Source organism: Ranitomeya imitator, chromosome 7 (assembly GCF_032444005.1).
Source record: "Ranitomeya imitator isolate aRanImi1 chromosome 7, aRanImi1.pri, whole genome shotgun sequence".
NCBI classification, from domain to species: Eukaryota; Metazoa; Chordata; class Amphibia; order Anura; family Dendrobatidae; genus Ranitomeya; species Ranitomeya imitator.
In genome coordinates, this window is record NC_091288.1 from 17,073,772 (window position 1) to 17,095,609 (window position 21,838).

At 50.9% G+C, this 21,838-nt stretch overlaps 1 protein-coding gene across 1 annotated transcript in view; it reads left to right on the plus strand.

Moving 5' to 3' along the window:
- MGAT5 (alpha-1,6-mannosylglycoprotein 6-beta-N-acetylglucosaminyltransferase) overlaps positions 1-21,838 on the plus strand; it is a 74,466-nt gene that overhangs the window by 46,045 nt on the left and 6,583 nt on the right. Inside the window, exons 8-14 of the mRNA XM_069732838.1 lie at positions 1,679-1,848; positions 3,515-3,649; positions 5,409-5,542; positions 9,374-9,507; positions 13,386-13,535; positions 20,438-20,584; positions 21,177-21,293. Coding sequence (XP_069588939.1) covers positions 1,679-1,848; positions 3,515-3,649; positions 5,409-5,542; positions 9,374-9,507; positions 13,386-13,535; positions 20,438-20,584; positions 21,177-21,293 — 987 coding nt within the window. The remainder of the gene's footprint in view (positions 1-1,678; positions 1,849-3,514; positions 3,650-5,408; positions 5,543-9,373; positions 9,508-13,385; positions 13,536-20,437; positions 20,585-21,176; positions 21,294-21,838) is intronic.

A 21,838-nucleotide genomic window follows, 5' to 3' on the forward strand; every position in this document is an offset into this window, starting at 1 on the left:
AATCAGAAAAACTTTATACTTGTGTATTTTGCTTTACAAGGAACATTATTGGAGGCGACTATTTTCTTTGCCACCTAATGTCAGATTGTGAAATAGCCAAGGACCATTAGCATGTTATAATTACTGAATGCTGTGGTCCTCCTTCCATTTCACAGCGCTCTTTATGCTTCTCTAATTATTTTATGGAAAAATCAAGAATTTTTTTTCCATTAATAAATCATTGCTTGACGTGAGATAAGCGTCACAGTTTACCGCTCTCGTATTGTGATTCTCTGATCTTTCGCCTGTGAAATGACTTCCTTTTTAAGTCCACCTTCAAAGTAATTATAGGGAATAAAAGGCTTTCAGGGTTTCTCAGAACATCTATGGTCTTAAAGGGCCGCCCAATCATAGGTCCACTCTTCTCTGGTCCTTACTGGAAAAAATGGTCCCAGAAAGAGACCATAAATAATAATAATAATAATAATAATAATATTATTATTGCGCCATTTATTCCATGGAGCTTTACATGTGAGGAGGGGTATACATAATAAAACAAGTACAATAATCTTAAACAATACAAGTCATAACTGGTATAGGAGGAGAGAGGACCCTGCCCGCGAGGGATCACAATCTCAAACTATCTTGGGGCATTATATTTATATATTAAAAAAAAAAAAGTACAGTCCTTTTCCCCAATTGCGCCTGGTCTGTCCCATTATGTTCCACACTATGTATTTTTATAGGTCCAGATTTACAATACAGAGCTGTAAAACCCTTGTTTTCATCCAGGAACAGCGCCACCTCTGTCCACTGGTGGTGTGTAGCATTGCAGCTCGGCTTCATTGACTTGGGGGAAGATGAGCTGAAATATTAGATAAATCCCATGGACAAGTGTCATATATGTAAGACCAGTTTAAAAATAAAAAGCCTTTTAATCTTGGCGTGACATCTTTGAGTATAGGTTCTCATCAAGCCCATCTGAGCGCGCGCAGAGTTGTCTTTTTAGTTCCTGCGGTGAAAACAGCAGATACTCGGGATTTCAACATGACTTCAAGGATTTCGGTCAAGCCAGATAAGATGTTGTTTAGGATTTTGCCTTTTGTGACTTTTCTCTTTAGTGGCTACACCCCGTTGACGACTAAAATATATATATATATATATATATATATATATATATATATATATATATATATATATATATATATATATATATATATATATATATATATATATATATATATATATATATATATATATATATATATGTATATATATATGTATATATATATATATATATATATATATGTATATATATATGTATATGTATATGTATATGTATATGTATATGTGTATATATATATATATATATATATATATATATATATATATATATATATTTTTCTTTTGGTTCAAACTAGGATTGTCGTTCTTAATCCATCTGCTCCTCCTATGACATGTGACACCTTTGTGAAAGCGAGAGGTGACGTGACCGTGTTGGGCATTTTAGGATGATAAACATCTGACTGGTTACCTTTTAAGAATTGTATCAATATGCAATTTTGGAAACATTTGAGTTCACTTCATTCATGGGATGTTTTTATTTTAAGCAGTTTTTAGGGTTTTTCTTCTTTGCAAGATGATACATAATCTTTGTTTCTTTGTGGGTTTTTTTTTCTCTCCTTCTTTCTTATTCCAGATTCTTGTTCATCTTGGGTTACTGACAAAGGAATCTGGATTCAAGATAGCCGAAAATGCGTTTAGCGGTGGTCCGCTCGGCGAATTAGTCCAGTGGAGTGACTTAATTACATCTCTTTACTTACTGGGCCATGATGTCAGGATTTCAGCTTCAATAGCTGAGCTGAAAGAGTAAGACGATTACTTCCAATGCTAAACCGACCGAGATTGTAGACGCTTCTTATGTGTGAGGCAGAATCCAGGAATCCGGGCCCTAATTGCATATAAGGAGCTTATGTTTAATAGCTGATTTTTTTTCTCAATATTTTACAACAATAAGAATGTGTGATGTGAATACATAGGATACAGATCAGTTACTTTTAATTCAGCGGCAAAGGGAGCAAATCCGTTTCTGGATTATCAGATATTCTGGTCCTAGCAAAGTGTATAAAACACCCCTATATGATCATGTTATGCAAATACTAATGCATCTGTTACTGGAAATTAGCCACAGGCGATGATTTTATGGATTATTGGACCCTAGATTAAAGGAATTTCCTGCCTTCCTTTTCTAACTCCATCCTTCCTGCCCTTTAATTAATTTTGTTCCTTCCCTTTCCTTATCATTCCCTTTCCTTATCATTTCCTCACCCTTTCCCTCACCCTTTCCCTCACCCTTTCCCTCACCCTTTCCCTCACGTGTGTAGTTTGCAGCCTTAAACAGGTTTTTCTCTTGTGGGATTGCCCCTCTCAGTAATACAGGCTGGATGTGAGTGTTGTGTATCCAGTGTGCTGCTGTCTCTATTGGCTCATATTTGATTGCTAATTTTCACTGCCCGACTTGACTGTACATGCTTTCTCCCATCTCTGAACCCATGAGATCTGTGCACAACACCCCACTCACCCCAACCTCCCCGCTGTTATCTCAAAAACTGAGCGAAGGGAGGGAGAGAGGGGCAGGACCAGGACCAATGTCTCTGATGGATTTATAACGTTTTTCCAAAAATTGCTTTGCACTTCCGAAGAGCAAAACAAATCTGAGAAAATGTACAGCCCTTAAGGATGTTCCAAGATAAATCTTCTTGTTGAACCAGATTGAGCAGTGCGCTTATAAAAGGTTATTCCCATCTTGTATATAGGATATGCCGTCACTATAGGATCGGAAGGGGCAGCAGCTCTATCCCCCCTGATTTCACCCAGATAGGCATCACCCTGGCCACACGATGCAGGCAACAGGCTTGGGCCCCATTCATATGAAGGTGGAAAAACCTGGAAGGGGATGTGTTGGTGCTGCTCCTTTATCTCCTGGTCAATGGGAGTTCAAAACTTCAGATTCCTACTGATGATAAAGTCCTAGCCATAGCCCTTTAAGTTGTCTTCTGTAATTTATTTCCAGATTTCCTTCTCATTATGATTTATAAGTCATGCCTGTTAGACCGAGCTCATCCACGGGCCATTATCCCATCCTGCGCGTCTGCTGAGGATGTAATGATGTCCCTCTCTAAATGCCTGTGGTCCTCCGAGGTCCGACCTCCTTAAGGTTAAGTGTTTGGCCACAAATATATATTCCTCTCCTTCCTCTGAATTCACTCCAAGGCTCCATTACCTGCAATGATAAAGTGTAGACTCTAGTTCCTTGGACGTCTACATTCTGGGCTGTCTACAGCCAAAACATAATTCAGAAGAACTTCACCTCTTAATCACTGGGGGAAAAAAAGGAAGCCGAGAGTGGAAAAGGGATCAAAAACCCGAGCGTCCGGACTAATTAGTAACCTTCATTACGTATTCTAGATACGTATTGTCTGCTTATTGATAATCTATGTCTGAAGGAACACTCATTCGTTTTCTCGTCTATTAGGATCATGAAAAAAGTGGTGGGAAATAGATCGGGATGTCCTACCCAAGGAGACAAGGTGGTGGAACTCATCTACATCGATATTGTGGGGCTCGCCCAGTTCAAGAAGACCCTTGGCCCATCCTGGGTTCATTATCAGTAAGTGTCAAGCCAGAGATGGTCTTCAGAACCCCAAAACTGTGGTCCGTGGCAGACAGAAAATGCAAGGAGCTTTTTTGTATCAGCCAAGAATCCATAGTGCTGTTTAGGCTTTAGCCTGACCTTGAGAACCCAAGGTCTGATATGTGGACACTACTGCCTTTAACGGGGATCGTAATGCAATGCTCGTACTGGCTTGCGGCTCTCCCGACAATAGAGACAGCATACACTTCTATGTGCTCTGGTCGGGAGAGCCGCCAGCCAGTCTGAGCATTGCAAAGCCGTTTTCCAGGACTGAGATACTGATGAATTGATACCAATTCTAAGATATTGATAGCCGGCATCGATCAGCTATTTGCAGATGCAGCCACCAAAAGTGTAGAGATCCGCACCTCTGTACACTGCGCATCCGCCGTTCTCTAGTTCTGCAACTCTGCTCCCATTCATTTCAATGGGCCAAAATTATGACCAGAGATTTCCAGGTCTCAGTTTCAACCTAAGATGCAATAAGTTTAAGAGGCGGTGTGCTTTTAATTAAATATAATGCATTTTATCTAGTGATCTATTGATTGGGACGGGTGCTGAACTGTTCTGTGAAGGGAAGGGGGCAATGAACATTGTAAATACTTTGCATAGAAAACAGAGAAGCTAGCCAGGATTCGCGTTTTGTTGCAATCTCATTGTCGGCCTCTGCGTTCCTCTTCAGTTCCGGCCACATGATGGTTTACTTGCTGTAGGTTTAGAGGAAGTGATATTGGGTTCTGGTAAAAGGTGTCGACATGTACGTAAGAGAAGAAGTTGAAGTCTGCTCGAAATCTTGTGTTTCATCTTTAAATCCGCGGAGTCGTCTTTTTGATGCCGGCATGAATCGTGGTCTGATGTGAGATGTCGGCATGGATCCAGGGACCCGAGCTGTCAGCCGCGCCTGCGGTAGTTGTCTGTATCTTTTGACAGCTCGGTCTACTCCGTCATAAGTCATTTCCATCCGCTGCTCGCTGATGTGGCTCAGGAAAGCGTTAGAACAGCTTTATGCACACTTAAAGGGACGCGATCGTCAGAAACCTGACCCGTCGTTTAAATCAAGATCATGTGTTAAATGTATATTCATCTTTGGCAATGGTGTCCCCCTCATATTACAATCTGTAATGTATATCTCATACAATTTTCACACCGGCTGCTAGGGCTTTTTATATTCTAGCTTCTGGTTTAAAGAAACAGCACAAGTATATTAGTCACAATGAACCAAAACGGACACCGTTTTGGATTTAAGGATCTAATAGTTTACCTGGGAGGTGGAGAAAGTCATCTTTGACATAGCACAGAATCAATCAATCACAATAGACTTATCAGCTGTATGTAGAGGTGTTATCATTAATTATAATCCTGCCTCTGATGATAATGAGGCTGCTGAAAACGCTTGATATAAAAAAGGGAAATAAATGGCTTTTTTTTTTACATACATGTGATGCAAAAACCTGATTTTAAACGAGATCTATATTTATTTAATAGATTCTAGATACAGTAAACTGTAATATAAAATGTACTATCATATTTAATGTATGTAATATGTAAAAAAAAATAAAATGGAGCAAGTATAAGCAGAAAATAAATATAGATATATATATTACCAATATAACTAATATAATATATAATTCTATTGTTTCCAACATGCGCAGGCACAAATGATAATCTTCCATTGGGTTCTGATGGAGGGGTAATCGGGTACAATACTATTGTATATATTGTCTGTGTTTTTCAGGTGTATGCTGCGGGTTCTGGACTCGTTTGGAACAGAACCAGAGTTTAATCACGCTCACTACGCTCAATCCAAGGGGCACAAAACTCCATGGGGAAAATGGAATCTGAACCCTCAGCAGTTTTACACCATGTTCCGTAAGTTTCCTTGTTTTTAGTCTCTAGCTATAGTTGTATAGATTCTGCTGACTTGAAAAACATGAACCAAAATGAGAAGAAAATTTGACTAATAAAGCCGTTTTGAAAGATGTCTGTTGGGCGGCTTTTGCTCTGTCTGGCACCTGTCTAGCCTTGAGCTGTTCTATAGTTATTTAAAGGGTTAATCCCATCTTCATAAATGGGCACTGTCTGATTGTGTTGGGGAGTACAAGCAATTTTGTAATTTACTGCTTGTTAAAATCTTCATCCGTTCTTGAGATATTAACACTTTTTCGTTTGCAGCTTGTTGCCTTAGAGACCGACCACTGCTGACTGAGAGTAGAACATGCGTCGTGTTTCCAAGCTCTTTTCTGTTGAGCACTGTTGTGAAGCTGGAGTGCGCTATTACCTTCTAATCCCCAACAGCTTCAGCGCTTTCAAGTTAGACAGCAGCGGTGGTCTGTTTTTAGACAGCAGCGGTGGTCTGTTTCCTAGGCAACGACCTGTAAATCAGCATTAATCTCAAGAACGACTCAAAATTTTAATAAGCTGTAAATTGCAAATGTGCTTGTTCTTACACGCTCTATCTGACTATATTCATCCATGAAGATGCGAAATATCCCTTTAAATAACTATAAAGCAGAGTTCAAAGGCAGAGTGGCCCTGTAGCCTGCCAGTCCCCTATAGAAGTAAGAAGCGACAAGGAGACACGATAGAATTTTGCTTTTCTTCCTCCCACTGGCACGTTTATCACATTTTTGTTAAAATTTAAATTTAGGTTTGGAGTCCCTTTAAGTGTTAAAGTCGTACACGCGGCGACATTTGCAGCCATATTCCGTCAGGCAGGTAACACCGGCATCTCGGGAGGACTCGTTTGTTATTTGATAGCCGGCCCCTCATCCTCGGGGAGCCGTCCTGATTCTTTCTGCCTTTGATACATTAATTTTAATGAAGTACTGTAGATTTCAGTTGACTGTAAAAAAAACATCCGCTAAGTGAATACAAATTGCTTATTGATCCCCGCAGCTCGTTTTTTGGTTTTATAGATTTGTCTGAAGTTTCTGTAGACACAAATGCCGGAGACATCAGACAGTTTAGCAACAGCGGGACGTTTCGTGTCATCACGGAAATATATAAAGCTTTAGAATCCCGGATTTATAGTAGGTTTGTGGGGAACGACCTGCCGGGGAGGGTCTGCAGCGGTGAAGCCCCCCATACTGTAGATGGCGGGAAGTGTAGATTGAGAATTGTCAGATCTCGTTTCCACTTTCACCCCCCGAGGTGAAGATCGGAGAAGTCTGTATAGTAACAATCAGGATTTTTCCAAAAATAATCTTAATACGAAGAAAACTCCCTTTTGCTCCGTATCAACCAGTCTGGATTGACGTGACTCTGATTGTCCGCAGGGAAGGAGAAAACCATTTCATAGCGGTCACATTCTCATTGCATTATTAATCAGATTTTTCCAAAAAGAAACTGAAGCAGAAAGTGTTATTTTTTTTGTTGTTCTTTTTTTTGTACTACATAGTAACAAGTTTGTCTGGAATGACTTAAAGGGGCTGTCCAGTCTTCTGAATCCTCACAGCCCACACATTGCACGCGGTCAGAATTTCCCATTCTTGCCCGCAAGAGTGGTTGGTCACATGAAGACTAGTCGGGCTCGATACAAGACTGAGCATGTCTAGTTGGAATGTGGCCGGAATTATGCAGATCACATACTTGAGGTCACATGACGGCCCGTTCTCGCAGGCAACACTGGAGGATACTGATAGCTTGTGGTGCTCTCACTATAAGGGTGCAGTCAGACGGCAGTATAAATCGTAGAGATGGACCCCAATGACTGGCCGCGGCTTTCCTGACCCTAGTATGACATCTGTATGAAGCTGTCGCACTCTGGTCATGACAGCCGCCGGCCAGTCCGTGCATTACGGTCCGATCTCGGCCTGACTGTGCCCTAAGTATTCGGAATTCTGCAGTCACAGTGTTTGCAGACGTTCATCAGAAGAACTGGCCGGCCCCTGCGAATTGATGACCGTCGACCGAACAATGCTTGTCGATTCCTCGGCTGTGAGCGGTTCCTTTCTCTTTATTATCGATGAGTACAAACTCTGTTTTTTAGCTTTTTTCTTTTTGTTTTGTTTTTGGCCTTTACAAATCCTGTTGTTTTGCCTCCAGCTGGCAGGAGATTTCTCATAACTAATACGGACAGGTAGATGCAGAAACATTATTAATATTCCTCCGCGCTCTCCAGCCGGGACTCGCGAGCTCTCTGGCCAGTAATTCATTTTTCAGGAAACTTGTTAAAGTACAATTTACCCTTGAAATTTATATTCTCCGTCCTCCTGAGGTCACAGGAAACCTGCCTGGAGCGCTGACAGCCGAAAATTAATACCAACTGACAATCGAAAGAATTTTCTTTCATTTCATCATAAAAGTGGAAATAGATTTTTTTCTTTTTTTTTCTTTCTAGTTTTTCTGCTTTTGACCTTCCCAAACACAAACAGCGGCAGCCGCAGAGCGCGGCCGAGCCTTCACCATCTCCTGTTCTTCTTCTTGTTCCACAATGAGTGGATGTTGGGGAAGTTGTCCACATGTTAGGAGTTCTCTGTAAATTATACTGCTGTGATTAATGTGGTAAGAAGAAATGGCTTTTCTGGAGGGTAGAGGAAAGGTCCAAGGATGAAGTACCCGTCTGGGCTGCAGTGGACCGCGGGCACTGCTGTGACTACTGGGGGGGATGAATACTGCTGTCATTACTAGAGGATGAAGGGGGGGATTACTCATGGACTACTGGAGGAGACAACCTTGTGACTACTAGTGCAAGTGGGGAACAGTGTGGTGACATGATAATGGGACTTCTGGGTGTAAAGTGCAGGACGATGTAGTGATTGCTAGAGCAAAGTTGGAGATAGTGCTGTAACTCCTGGGGGAACGTGAGAGACCATGCTATAACTGCTGGGGGTAAGGGCAGTAAGTGGGAGGCCATGCCATGACTGCTGGGGGGCGCGAGTCTGTGACCATGCTGGGGAGAAATGAGGGATGGATGGTGCTGATGGGTTATGTGGGAGACGATGCTGTGACTCCTGGGAGGAGGGAGGATATAAGACCGTGCTGTGACTGTAGGTGGGAGCGGCAGGAGACAGTGCTGTGACTCCTGGGGGGAGGGAGGATGGGAGACCGTGCTGTGACTCCTGGGGGGAGGGAGGATGGGAGACGATGCTGTGACTCCTGGGGGTGGGATGTGAGAGAGCTGTGCCTGTAGATGGGGGGGGGGGGGAGAATGAGTGATCATGCTGTGACTCCTGGGGGTGGAGTGGAGGACAAGGCTGTGACTCCTGGGGGTGGGATGTGAGAGAGAGCTGTGCCTCCAAGGTGGGGAGTAGAATGAGTGATCATGCTGTGACTCCTGGGGGGGCGGAGTGGAAGACAATGTTGTGACTCCTGGGGGGTGGGTGTTAGATGGTGCTGTGACTCTTACTTATTTAGAGCACAGGTGCATACGCCTCCACATCTCTTGCACCTGTGTGCTGCCCCCTGCTGGTGGCATGGTGTTCTGCGGGATTACCTTCCAGTTACCTCTCCTGTACAGCACATGGAGATGTATTTTTCTGCATAAATGAAATGTGTTGGGGTATTACAGCTAGTGACTTAATAAATGACGAGATGTCTTCTCTGACTCCCCTGCTTCTATAGTCAGTGCTGCGTTCTGCATGGTGTTCAAAGAGAAGTGCTAAACCGTTTTGCTGTGAGATTCCCCGTAGAGCAGAATGAAACGTCCTTGGAGCGACTGATATTCACTGCGCCGTGTCTCCTCTTTTCCCCGGGGTACAGCGCACACACCTGATAACAGCTTCCTGGGGTTTGTGGTTGAGCAGCATCTCAACGCCAGCGACATCAGACACATGAATGACATCAAACGCCAGAACCAGTCGCTCGTCTACGGGAAAGTCGACAATTTCTGGAAGGTATGTGGATTTTCTTAATTTCATTGTGCTTTTCTTAGACAAATTTGCAGCTCCTAAAAGCCTAACATATGTTTCATGGGATTTTACTTAGGGGATCAATGCTGTGACTACTGGGGAAAGTGCGGGACTATGCTGTGACTACTGGGGAAAGTGGGGGACTATGCTGTGACTACTGGGGAAAGTGGGGGACTATGCTGTGACTACTGGGGAAAGTGGGGGACTATGCTGTGACTACTGAGCAAACTTGGGGGACTATACTGTGACTACTAGAAAAAGCAGGAAACTATGCTGTGTCTACTGGGGAAAGTGAGGGACTATGCTGTAACTACTGAGGAAAGTGTGGGACTATGCTGTAGCTACTGGGGAAAGTGGGGGACAATGCTGTGACTACTGGGGAAAGTGAGGAACTATGCTGTGACTACTGGGGAAAGTGAGGGACTATGCTGTGACTACTGGGGAAAGTGGGGGACTATATGCTGTGACTACTGGGGAAAGTGAGGAACTATGCTGTGACTACTGGGGAAAGTGAGGGACTATGCTGTGACTACTGGGGAAAGTGGGGGACTATGCTGTGACTACTGGGGAAAGTGAGGAACTATGCTGTGACTACTGGGGAAAGTCAGGGACTATGCTGTGACTACTGGGGAAAGTGGGGGACTATGCTGTGACTACTGGGGAAAGTGGGGGACTTTGCTGTGACTACTGGGGAAACTTGGGGGACTATACTGTGACTACTAGAAAAAGCAGGAAACTATGCTGTGACTACTGGGGAAAGTGGGGGACTATGCTGTGACTACTGGGGAAAGTGGGGGACTTTGCTGTGACTACTGGGGAAACTTGGGGGACTATACTGTGACTACTAGAAAAAGCAGGAAACTATGCTGTGACTACTGGGGAAAGTGGGGGACTATGCTGTGACTACTGGGGAAAGTGGGGGACTATGCTGTGACTACTGGGGAAAGTGGGGGACTATGCTGTGACTACTGGGGAAAGTGGGGGACTATGCTGTGACTACTGGGGAAAGTGGGGGACTATGCTGTGACTACTGGGGAAAGTGGGGGACTATGCTGTGACTACTGGGGAAAGTGGGGGACTATGCTGTGACTACTGGGGGACTACGCTGTGACTACTGGGGAAAGTGGGGGACTATGCTGTGACTACTGGGGAACGTGGGGGACTATGCTGCGAGTACTGGGTAAAGCGGGGAACTATGCTGTGACTACTGGGGAAAGTGGGGGAACTATGCTATGACTACTGGGGAAAGTGAGGGAACTATGATGTGACTACTGGGGAAAGTGGGGGAACTATGCTGTGACTACTGGGGAAAGTGAGGGAACTATGCTGTGACTACTGGGGAAAGTGGGGACTTTTTGGGGGGGTTGTTTTGTTTTTTTGGACCTCTTACTTTAAAATAAAGTCTGAAAAATCATGTGCACCACTCTAATGCATTGCAGATGGTTTTATTTATTTGTGTATTTTGTATCCAGCTCCTGTACATCCCTATACATCTCCATGGTTACAGACTACAACAAAGCTCTGTGTAGTCTGATCTTGCAGTTACTTTTTTTTCTAATTTTTTGTCTTTTCCTATTTGTCCTCTATCTGTTGGTTGGTTGGACGGGGGAGCTGGGATTACCACGTGACATGGGAAGTTACATTTGCCGATTTGCTGTATATTTAATATGGTAACATGAGTATGAACAAAGTTGCCAAATGTAGATTTGTCTTTCTAGAATACAAAGGACAGTGACTTATTTTTTGATCCGTTTTTTGCCGTTCAGTCTGAGAATTATTTTTGCATCTGGTTTCTTCGTTTTTATAGGATGTGGCCCTTTAAGGCAATAACTGGGTAGATATAATGTCTTTTCAGCTGCTTTTCCTCCTGGCGAGATGAGCGGTAAACGCGATTTTCAGAGGGGTTAATATGTTCTAAATGCAGTCGCCATCTGGACCACCGCACAAGATTATTTTTGGGAAATGGCAAGAAACTCTCCTCTTGGCAGAGCGAGCTGGGATTTCATGGATTTCCTCGTCGGGCGGACGCACACGGTCACATTGTTAAACCGTTGAGATTCGCTCTTTTGTATTTTGCGAGCGTAGGATAATGGCAGAGCCCTGAGCCGTCCTCCATATGGCGCAGACACCAGCTTGATCAAGTCTGTGCGTATTAATGTCTTTCCTTCGCTGTGGCCTGAAGCGTAGAACATATGGTCTCAGTTATACGGGAGGGGGGTACGTCGTGTGAAGGTGACCTAGAAGTCTGGAGAGGGTCTTACCGGACCACCATAGACTGTGCATTAATAAAGACCCCCGTACATATACAGCGCAGCAGGTTTGCAACCAATTGCTCCAGTGCATGTTAAAATTTTCGTTAAAAAAAAACAACAATTTTTGCCAATATTCATTTTGGGTCTACAGCTCCTATGCAGATTCATGCGTCTCCACGGTTACAGACTACAAACGATCCCTGTGTAGTCTGATGCTGCATCATGTGCTACTTTTATTTTTCTCCCATCCAATCTCCTATCCTAACATTCTTGGCAAGACAGGAACATCCTCTCCATTGCAGTCCCTTATGGATATACCCTTAAAACATGAGGAACATAAGTACTGCTTATACTGACACACTGTAGCAAACCTTCACCAGTGATTAGTATTATTTCTATATACGGGAGTTCATAAATGTTCCCATTCACTGACTGCAAGCAACTTATTAGTTTAGGTACAATAGCATTATCAGTTTCCTAGACCAGGGCATGCTGGGAGTTGTAGTTCAGGGACACCTGGAGAGGCCCAGGTTGGATACCGCTGGTTCAGCCCCATACATGGGGGATGGGGGTGAGCGCTGCAAGTCTCGCCCAACGTCTGGTGCTCACGGGTTGCAACGATCACGATTCTGACACCGGCTTGTACTTTGAGTTAGAATCTCGACTGCTTTCTCTTTTTTGGACTTTTTTTTTTTTTCAATCCTTTTTATAGAGCATGGTATTTTTGGGAATGGCCTGGCGGATCCCATCATTTGCATTCTATGATTTGTACAGCAGCGTGGGAAGACTGCAGCACACTGCAAAAATCCTTTAAAGGGGTTGTCCATGAATAGACAAACACATGGTTGCTTAGTTACAAAAAAGCAAAACGGCCTTACACCTGTCCATGACTTGTCTGAGGCATCGACGCTCCGTCCCATGCGCTTTAATGGAGCTGTGCTGCAATACCGGTCACAACCTGTGGGAAGAGGTGGCACTGGTTTTGGAAGAAGAAAAAAAATTTTTTCCCATCTTTTTAGCCTGGACAACCCCTACATCTATGGTCTGACATTTTATATCTGTTCTACATGGAATTTACTCTTTGACACTTGTCATTTTTTGTTGCGTTGCAATTCCTTAGTCTTCAAGATCTCCGCTTGCTGTCAATGAATAGGAGCGTACAATGTTGCAAACATATACCGATATTTCTCACAGCTGAGGATTTGTTACAGTTGACTGCTCCATGTCCTGATACATTGTATCCATGGAAATAAATCCATTTTGTGACACTGATGTTCTAAATATCCGGGAGGATTGCAGAGATCAAAATCCGTTGAAACTGCCACTCTCATCATCTTTGTAGTCGTTGCATGATGGGAGTTGCAGATCTCTGGCTTAGACTAAGTACAAAGTGTCAGCGGAGAAGACGTCACGTCCTCTGTTTCTATTCATTGAGATATTAACTTTTTGCAACAGTTTGTAATGCACAATTGTTATCTAAACTGATGTGATTGTTTTCAATCTCTTCCTTTTTTCTTAATAGGGCTGCAATATCGGACATAGCCACTGGTCAGAGTGGCGCTGTTTTTGAGCACTAAACTACATGATATTAATTTGTTGTGTCTTCTACAGGACAAGAACACATATCTGGATATCATCCACACCTACATGGAGGTGCACGGCACGGTCCACGAGAAGGGCACAGTCCACATGCCCAATTATGTGAAGAATCACGGGATACTCAGCGGGCGGGACCTGCAATTCCTGCTAAGAGAGACCAAAGTGAGTGCTTCCTCTGATGGGGTCCGACATGGAAGCCCAATGACATGCTAAAATATTTTCTTGTGGTTTTATGGAAGCTCAGATGCTAAATCTACAGTTAGGTCAGCCTGTAGGTTGTAAAACTGCAAGTCCCAGCATGCCCTGACATTGCAGCCACTCGCGGCATGCTGGGGATTGTAGTCTCCCAACAGCTGGCGTGCTGCAGGTTCCCGACCCCTGACCTGGGTCATACATGTACATGACTGTATACGGAGGAGAAACTTCAAAGAATTAAAAAGTGATGAGAAAAGTCAATAAAGCAAATAATGTAGAAGTTTATATGGAGATTTCATCTGTCAATGGTTTAAAGTGGGAAATAATCTCTAATTATAGTAAAAGATGCAGCAAAGGGTTAAAGTGAACGCAGTCAAATTCATATAAAAAAAAGTTTGATTAAAGAATCTTTTACATGAGGGTCCAACAATCCAGAATATCAAGTAATCCGCATATGCCAGATTAAAGAAATATTTTAGATTTTTCCTTTTTGCCATTGGTTATAGAATCCTCTCCATAGTGGGATTATTGGACCCCGTGCGCACACGTGCGGTGTTACACGCGGAGGACATTTGTGACTTGCTGTCGCTCGGTGACTTCATGTCGTCTGTCGCTCACAGAGGAGCAGCTGGAATAAAACCAATATTAGTACGTGCCCATCCTGCATCTAATGCCGCGATAATCCCCGTATTTACTCCACTAATTCCCTGTAGTGCTGAGCAAGCAGCGCCCATGTCCACCGTCACCTGCACACAACATACACCCAGCCCAAACACCGGAGGGGTAAATACGGCCGATATTGTCAGCAGTAATCCCTGAAAGAGGCCGTATTCATGAGTAAATGGCCCGTGTATACCCAACATTAAAGGGAGAGGCGGAAAATCCTGATATGGCAGAATTTACTGAACCGCGCGGGACTCCTCCTCTATATACAGGGCCGCATGGGACATCTCCTCTATATACAGTGCCGCACGGGACTCTTCCTCTATATACAGGGCTGCGCGGTGACTCGTTCCCTATATACAGTACCGCACGAGACGACTCCTCTCTATACAGTACCGCCTGGGACTCATCCTCTATATACAGTGCTGCACGGGACTCCTCTATATACAGGGCCACTCGGGGACTTGTTCCCTACATACAGCTCCGCGCCGGGGGGCTCGTCCTCTGCGTGCAGGGCCGCGCCGGGGGGCTCGTCCTCTGCGTGCAGGGCCGCGCCGGGGGGCTCGTCCTCTGCGTGCAGGGCCGCGCCGGGGGGCTCGTCCTCTGCGTGCAGGGCCGCGCCGGGGGGCTCGTCCTCTGCGTGCAGGGCCGCGCCGGGGGGCTCGTCCTCTGCGTGCAGGGCCGCGCCGGGGGGCTCGTCCTCTGCGTGCAGGGCCACTCGGGGACTTGTTCCCTACATACAGCTCCGCGCCGGGGGCCTCGTCCTCTGCGTGCAGGGCTGCGCCGGGGGGCTCGTCCTCTGCGTGCAGGGCCGCGCCGGGGGGCTCGTCCTCTGCGTGCAGGGCCGCGCCGGGGGGCTCGTCCTCTGCGTGCAGGGCCGCGCCGGGGGGCTCGTCCTCTGCGTGCAGGGCCGCGCCGGGGGGCTCGTCCTCTGCGTGCAGGGCCGCGCCGGGGGGCTCGTCCTCTGCGTGCAGGGCCGCGCCGGGGGGCTCGTCCTCTGCGTGCAGGGCCGCGCCGGGGGGCTAGTCCTCCGCGTGCAGGGCCGCGCCGGGGGGCTCGTCCTCCGCGTGCAGGGCCGCGCCGGGGGGTTCGTCCTCCGCGTGCAGGGCCGCGCCGGGGGGCTCGTCCTCTGCGTGCAGGGCCGCGCCGGGGGGCTCGTCCTCTGCGTGCAGGGCCGCGCCGGGGGGCTCGTCCTCTGCGTGCAGGGCCGCGCCGGGGGGCTCGTCCTCTGCGTGCAGGGCCGCGCCGGGGGGCTCGTCCTCTGCGTGCAGGGCCACTCGGGGACTTGTTCCCTACATACAGCTCCGCGCCGGGGGCCTCGTCCTCTGCGTGCAGGGCTGCGCCGGGGGGCTCGTCCTCTGCGTGCAGGGCCGCGCCGGGGGGCTCGTCCTCTGCGTGCAGGGCCGCGCCGGGGGGCTCGTCCTCTGCGTGCAGGGCCGCGCCGGGGGGCTCGTCCTCTGCGTGCAGGGCCGCGCCGGGGGGCTCGTCCTCTGCGTGCAGGGCCGCGCCGGGGGGCTCGTCCTCTGCGTGCAGGGCCGCGCCGGGGGGCTCGTCCTCTGCGTGCAGGGCCGCGCCGGGGGGCTAGTCCTCCGCGTGCAGGGCCGCGCCGGGGGGCTCGTCCTCCGCGTGCAGGGCCGCGCCGGGGGGTTCGTCCTCCGCGTGCAGGGCCGCGCCGGGGGGTTCGTCCTCCGCGTGCAGGGCCGCGCCGGGGGGCTCGTCCTCCGCGTGCAGGGCCGCGTCGGGGGGCTCGTCCTCCGTGTATTACTCTATATATTACAGATCGAGGGTTTAGTTGTCTTTTGTGCTTTTGTTATTTCTATTGTTCCTTCTTTTCGTTGCTGTTCTGTAGAATCGACCCGTTATTTTTCCTGAATGTCGTCTGTGCCCGGCTCACACAGATTTGAGCTTGGTGACACATGCTGAGTAACCTGAGGGTCCGGATGATTGCAGCCTGGGACCCCCGTTGTTGCCGTGCACTTTGCCGTGTTCTTGGCAGTGTCAGACGTGCGGGGGTGAGCGCTCGCTGTGTACAGTCACACACAATAAATAGGAGCCGTGCGCTGCGACTAATGTGAGATCTGCTGCTTGCAATGACTGGCGCTCAGCCATTATTTTATAGTGGGTCGGTTTTGTACTGCAGCCTGCAGGGCGGACATATCAACATATTACTCATTTTCATGCCAATTCCACTTTTCCGCACGCATTGGAATTGTCTATGGTGGACTTAAAGGGTTAAATCCGCGGGTCCCAAACCTGTTTTTTTTCCCAACTTTTCATTAAATCCATCAGCCCCATCTCACTACTCTTAGCCAATCAGTGGCCGGCATTGGTTTGGGCTCTGACATTTAATGATTAGTTAGAAGCTGTGTGCAGGGACACGGATGCTGAACCCTTTTAAAGGGGACTCGACATCACGACCATCTTAACGGTGCTGCAGCCAATCGCTGATCGGCTGCAGTTCTGTTGACATTACTTCACCACTGTAGCCATTAAACGGTCACAGAAGCAGCGACGGAGACTCTGGGGAAAATGAGCAAATGCTGTGATTGTATAGGTAGAAGAAAAAAAACAAATTGCCAATTTGTCACGTGCAACTTGCATTGAAGTTTAAGGCCTGGGAGTCACATGCGGAAAAAGAAGTGGAAACATTTGCGACTCGTTAGAAGCAATGTCACAATCTGTCGCCTAAAGGAAAAATTTGTGCCAAACACACAGACAAGTGGAGAATTACTAAAACATGGCCGCTTTGTGTCCTCGGGTCGGGTGCAGTATTGACTCTCAGCCTCATTCACATCCCTTGAACTGAGCGGAGATACCAGACACACAGTATCTAAGAGAAGTGGCCAAGCTTACAATATCTAATTCTGTACCACCCCTTTAAGTTTCTTTATGGATCACTTCATTTCTAGTGCCTCCTTGGGAAACCAGTGATCCGGATCTGCCTTACTGGTTTATATTTGTTAATGGTTAAGTGACTTTAAGTTCCTCCTTGTGTAGGGAGTTGGTTGTGGTTTGTGTTCTTGGCTCTGTGTCCACAGCTTAGTGCAGATTATGCTTTTAGTTGGAGGGGGGCATGCCTGGTTGCATTGGAGGAGGGGGGAACCAGTGAGTCGTGGGGGGGGGGGGGAGGGGGGCTCGGTGAGTCATGGGGCTGGGGGGGGGCCCGGTGAGTCATGGGGCTGGGGGGGGGCCCGGTGAGTCATGGGGCTGGGGGGGGGCCCGGTGAGTCATGGGGCTGGGGGGGGGGGGGCCCGGTGAGTCATGGGGCTGGGGGGGGGGCCCGGTTAGTCATGGGGCTGGGGGGGGGCCCGGTTAGTCATGGGGCTGGGGGGGGGCCCGGTTAGTCATGGGGCTGGGGGGGGGGGCCCGGTGAGTCATGGGGCTGGGGGGGGGCCCGGTGAGTCATGGGGCTGGGGGGGGGGGGGGCCCGGTGAGTCATGGGGCTGGGGGGGGGGGGCCCGGTGAGTCATGGGGCTGGGGGGGGGGGGGCCCGGTGAGTCATGGGGCTGGGGGGGGGGGGCCCGGTGAGTCATGGGGCTGGGGGGGGGGCCCGGTGAGTCATGGGGCTGGGGGGGGGGGGGGCCCGGTGAGTCATGGGGCTGGGGGGGGGGGGGGGCCGGTGAGTCATGGGGCTGGGGGGGGGGGGCCCGGTGAGTCATGGGGCTGGGGGGGGGGGCCCGGTGAGTCATGGGGCTGGGGGGGGGGGCCCGGTGAGTCATGGGGCTGGGGGGGGGGGGGCCGGTGAGTCATGGGGCTGGGGGGGGGGGGGCCGGTGAGTCATGGGGCTGGGGGGGGGCCCGGTGAGTCATGGGGCTGGGGGGGGGCCCGGTGAGTCATGGGGCTGGGGGGGGGGGGGGCCCGGTGAGTCATGGAGGGGGGCCCGGTGAGTCATGGGGGGGGGCCCGGTGAGTCATGGGGCTGGGCCCGGTGAGTCATGGGGCTGGGGGGGGGGGGCCCGGTGAGTCATGGGGCTGGGGGGGGGCCCGGTGAGTCATGGGGCTGGGGGGGGGGGGGCCCGGTGAGTCATGGAGGGGGGCCCGGTGAGTCATGGGGGGGGGCCCGGTGAGTCATGGGGCTGGGCCCGGTGAGTCATGGGGCTGGGGGGGGGGGGCCCGGTGAGTCATGGGGCTGGGGGGGGGGGGCCCGGTGAGTCATGGGGCTGGGGGGGGGGGCCCGGTGAGTCATGGGGCTGGGGGGGGGGGGGCCCGGTGAGTCATGGGGCTGGGGGGGGGGGCCCGGTGAGTCATGGGGCTGGGGGGGGGGGCCCGGTGAGTCATGGGGCTGGGGGGGGGGGGGCCGGTGAGTCATGGGGCTGGGGGGGGGGGCCGGTGAGTCATGGGGCTGGGGGGGGGCCCGGTGAGTCATGGGGCTGGGGGGGGGGGGGGCCCGGTGAGTCATGGAGGGGGGCCCGGTGAGTCATGGGGGGGGGCCCGGTGAGTCATGGGGCTGGGCCCGGTGAGTCATGGGGCTGGGGGGGGGGGGCCCGGTGAGTCATGGGGCTGGGGGGGGGGGGGGCCGGTGAGTCATGGGGCTGGGGGGGGGGGGGCCCGGTGAGTCATGGGGCTGGGGGGGGGGGGCCCGGTGAGTCATGGGGCTGGGGGGGGGGGCCCGGTGAGTCATGGGGCTGGGGGGGGGGGGGCCGGTGAGTCATGGGGCTGGGGGGGGGGGGCCGGTGAGTCATGGGGCTGGGGGGGGGCCCGGTGAGTCATGGGGCTGGGGGGGGGGGGCCCGGTGAGTCATGGAGGGGGGCCCGGTGAGTCATGGGGGGGGGCCCGGTGAGTCATGGGGCTGGGCCCGGTGAGTCATGGGGCTGGGGGGGGGGGGCCCGGTGAGTCATGGGGCTGGGGGGGGGGGCCCGGTGAGTCATGGGGCTGGGGGGGCCCCGGTGAGTCATGGGGCTGGGGGGGGGGGGGCCCGGTGAGTCATGGGGCTGGGGGGGGGGGCCCGGTGAGTCATGGGGGGGGGGGGGCCCGGTGAGTCATGGGGGGGGGGGCCCGGTGAGTCATGGGGCTGGGGGGGGGGGGGCCCGGTGAGTCATGGGGGGGGGGGCCCGGTGAGTCATGGGGCTGGGGGGGGGGGGCCCGGTGAGTCATGGAGGGGGGCCCGGTGAGTCATGGGGGGGGGCCCGGTGAGTCATGGGGCTGGGCCCGGTGAGTCATGGGGCTGGGGGGGGGGGGCCCGGTGAGTCATGGGGCTGGGGGGGGGGGCCCGGTGAGTCATGGGGGTGGGGGGGGCCCGGTGAGTCATGGGGCTGGGGGGGGGGGGGCCCGGTGAGTCATGGGGCTGGGGGGGGGGGGCCCGGTGAGTCATGGAGGGGGGCCCGGTGAGTCATGGGGGGGGGCCCGGTGAGTCATGGGGCTGGGCCCGGTGAGTCATGGGGCTGGGGGGGGGGGGCCCGGTGAGTCATGGGGCTGGGGGGGGGGGCCCGGTGAGTCATGGGGGTGGGGGGGGCCCGGTGAGTCATGGGGCTGGGGGGGGGGGGGCCCGGTGAGTCATGGGGCTGGGGGGGGGGGCCCGGTGAGTCATGGGGGGGGGGGCCCGGTGAGTCATGGGGCTGGGGGGGGGGGCCCGGTGAGTCATGGGGCTGGGGGGGGGGGGGCCCGGTGAGTCATGGGGCTGGGGGGGGGGGCCCGGTGAGTCATGGGGCTGGGGGGGGGGGGGCCCGGTGAGTCATGGGGCTGGGGGGGGGGGGGCCCGGTGAGTCATGGGGCTGGGGGGGGGGGGCCCGGTGAGTCATGGGGCTGGGGGGGGGGGGCCCGGTGAGTCATGGGGCTGGGGGGGGGGGGGCCCGGTGAGTCATGGGGCTGGGGGGGGGGCCCGGTGAGTCATGGGGCTGGGGGGGGGGCCCGGTGAGTCATGGGGCTGGGGGGGGGCCCGGTGAGTCATGGGGCTGGGGGGGGGCCCGGTGAGTCATGGGGCTGGGGGGGGGGGGGGGCCCGGTGAGTCATGGGGGGGGGGGGGCCCGGTGAGTCATGGGGCTGGGGGGGGGGGGGGCCCGGTGAGTCATGGGGCTGGGGAAGCCTGGTTGAGTCAGTCTATTACTGTATGACTACTTTTTATATCGTGCTGATCAGCCATTCTCATGGGTCGCAAAAGCCAGAGGAAAGCCACAGCCACGTGCTGCAGCACCAATTATTCCTCTATTATCTATACAACTAAACTAAGTCCGTCTTGTTCTGATGAGATCTGTACGTTTTGTTTTCCAGCTCTTCGTAGGTTTGGGATTCCCATACGAAGGACCGGCCCCGCTCGAAGCTATTGCCAATGGCTGTGCATTCCTGAACCCTAAATTCAACCCCCCCAAAAGCAGCAGAAATACAGACTTCTTCAAAGGAAAACCAACACTGAGAGAGGTAAAGTATGGGGTGTCTGAACAGACAGATCTGAACTCTTTGTAGAATTCTGCATAAAAAACTGCAAATATAAACATATTAGTCTTGGGATCCCCAGCTTTTGCCTGCAATCTTCAGTGAATCAGCAGAGGTTTTTACCTGCAGCGCCTCTAGAGGAGGAGTGAAGTGTTACACCATCCTCATTGGACTGTTAGTAATGCACGGACATATTGGGTCCTCCAGAGAGTGAATGGCTCTTTGCCTGCACTCCTGACCCTGGGATCTTCTCAATGTGCCCTGTTAGGGTATTTAAAGATGAGTTTTCTAAACTAAACATCCCCTTTTAAGATCTATCAATGTATATTTTTGTTTGTTTTTTATTTGTTTTAAAAAAGCATGAATGTAAATGTAACTGTAAGTTTAGCTACGAGGTGTGTGTCACTCCGGTCCATGGACTTCGCCTGGGTTTTGCAGCATTTCCTTGAATGTGGACGAGCTGCAGTACCACACACTGCCCATAGAAAAGGGTGGCGCTGTTTCCGCATCTGAAGGCAATCGCTCTCTTCTTATCCTGGACATCTGTATAATTTTGATTGTATTTTTCTGTTTTCAGCTAACATCCCAGCATCCGTACGCTGAAGTCTATATAGGAAAGCCTCACGTCTGGACGGTGGACATCAACAGCCCCGAGGAGGTGGAGAAGGCGGTGAAGGCGATATTGAGGCAGAAGGTTGAAGTCTTTGTTTTTTTTTTTTTCTCTTCTCTTGCGGCACCTTCTCCTTATCTCACACATCCCTTATCACATAGCGCAACACTTCCTGGCACAACATCTCAGACACAGGTTTTCCCGTCTGGTTTTTGCTCCGTTTATAGACCATGAATTTCATTATCTGGCCAACTGCATCCTCCGGATATAAGAATCCGAGTAAAAGGAGGAATTCTGATATTGAGGATGTGGAGCGTATCCAGGATTAGTAGTCCTTGCTCCGCGACCACCGGAGAAGCCGCAGGTTACAAACTGCTCGGACATGTTTAGCGTCAGCTGCGAGCCAATGCCTTGCACCGAGAAAAGCCTCCAATACCGGTGACTACGACCCAGGTCCGGTATCCACATTGGTTCTCGATAGCCGGCATCCTTAGCGCCTCCTCTGATTACTGGGGGCCCAGACGCACCCACAGTGCCGACATTCGAGGGCCCACCACTACCGAGCTGACATAAATGCTGTAACTGGGTCCGGCGAATTTTTTTCTCGGCTCCAGTTCACTCCTTGTGGC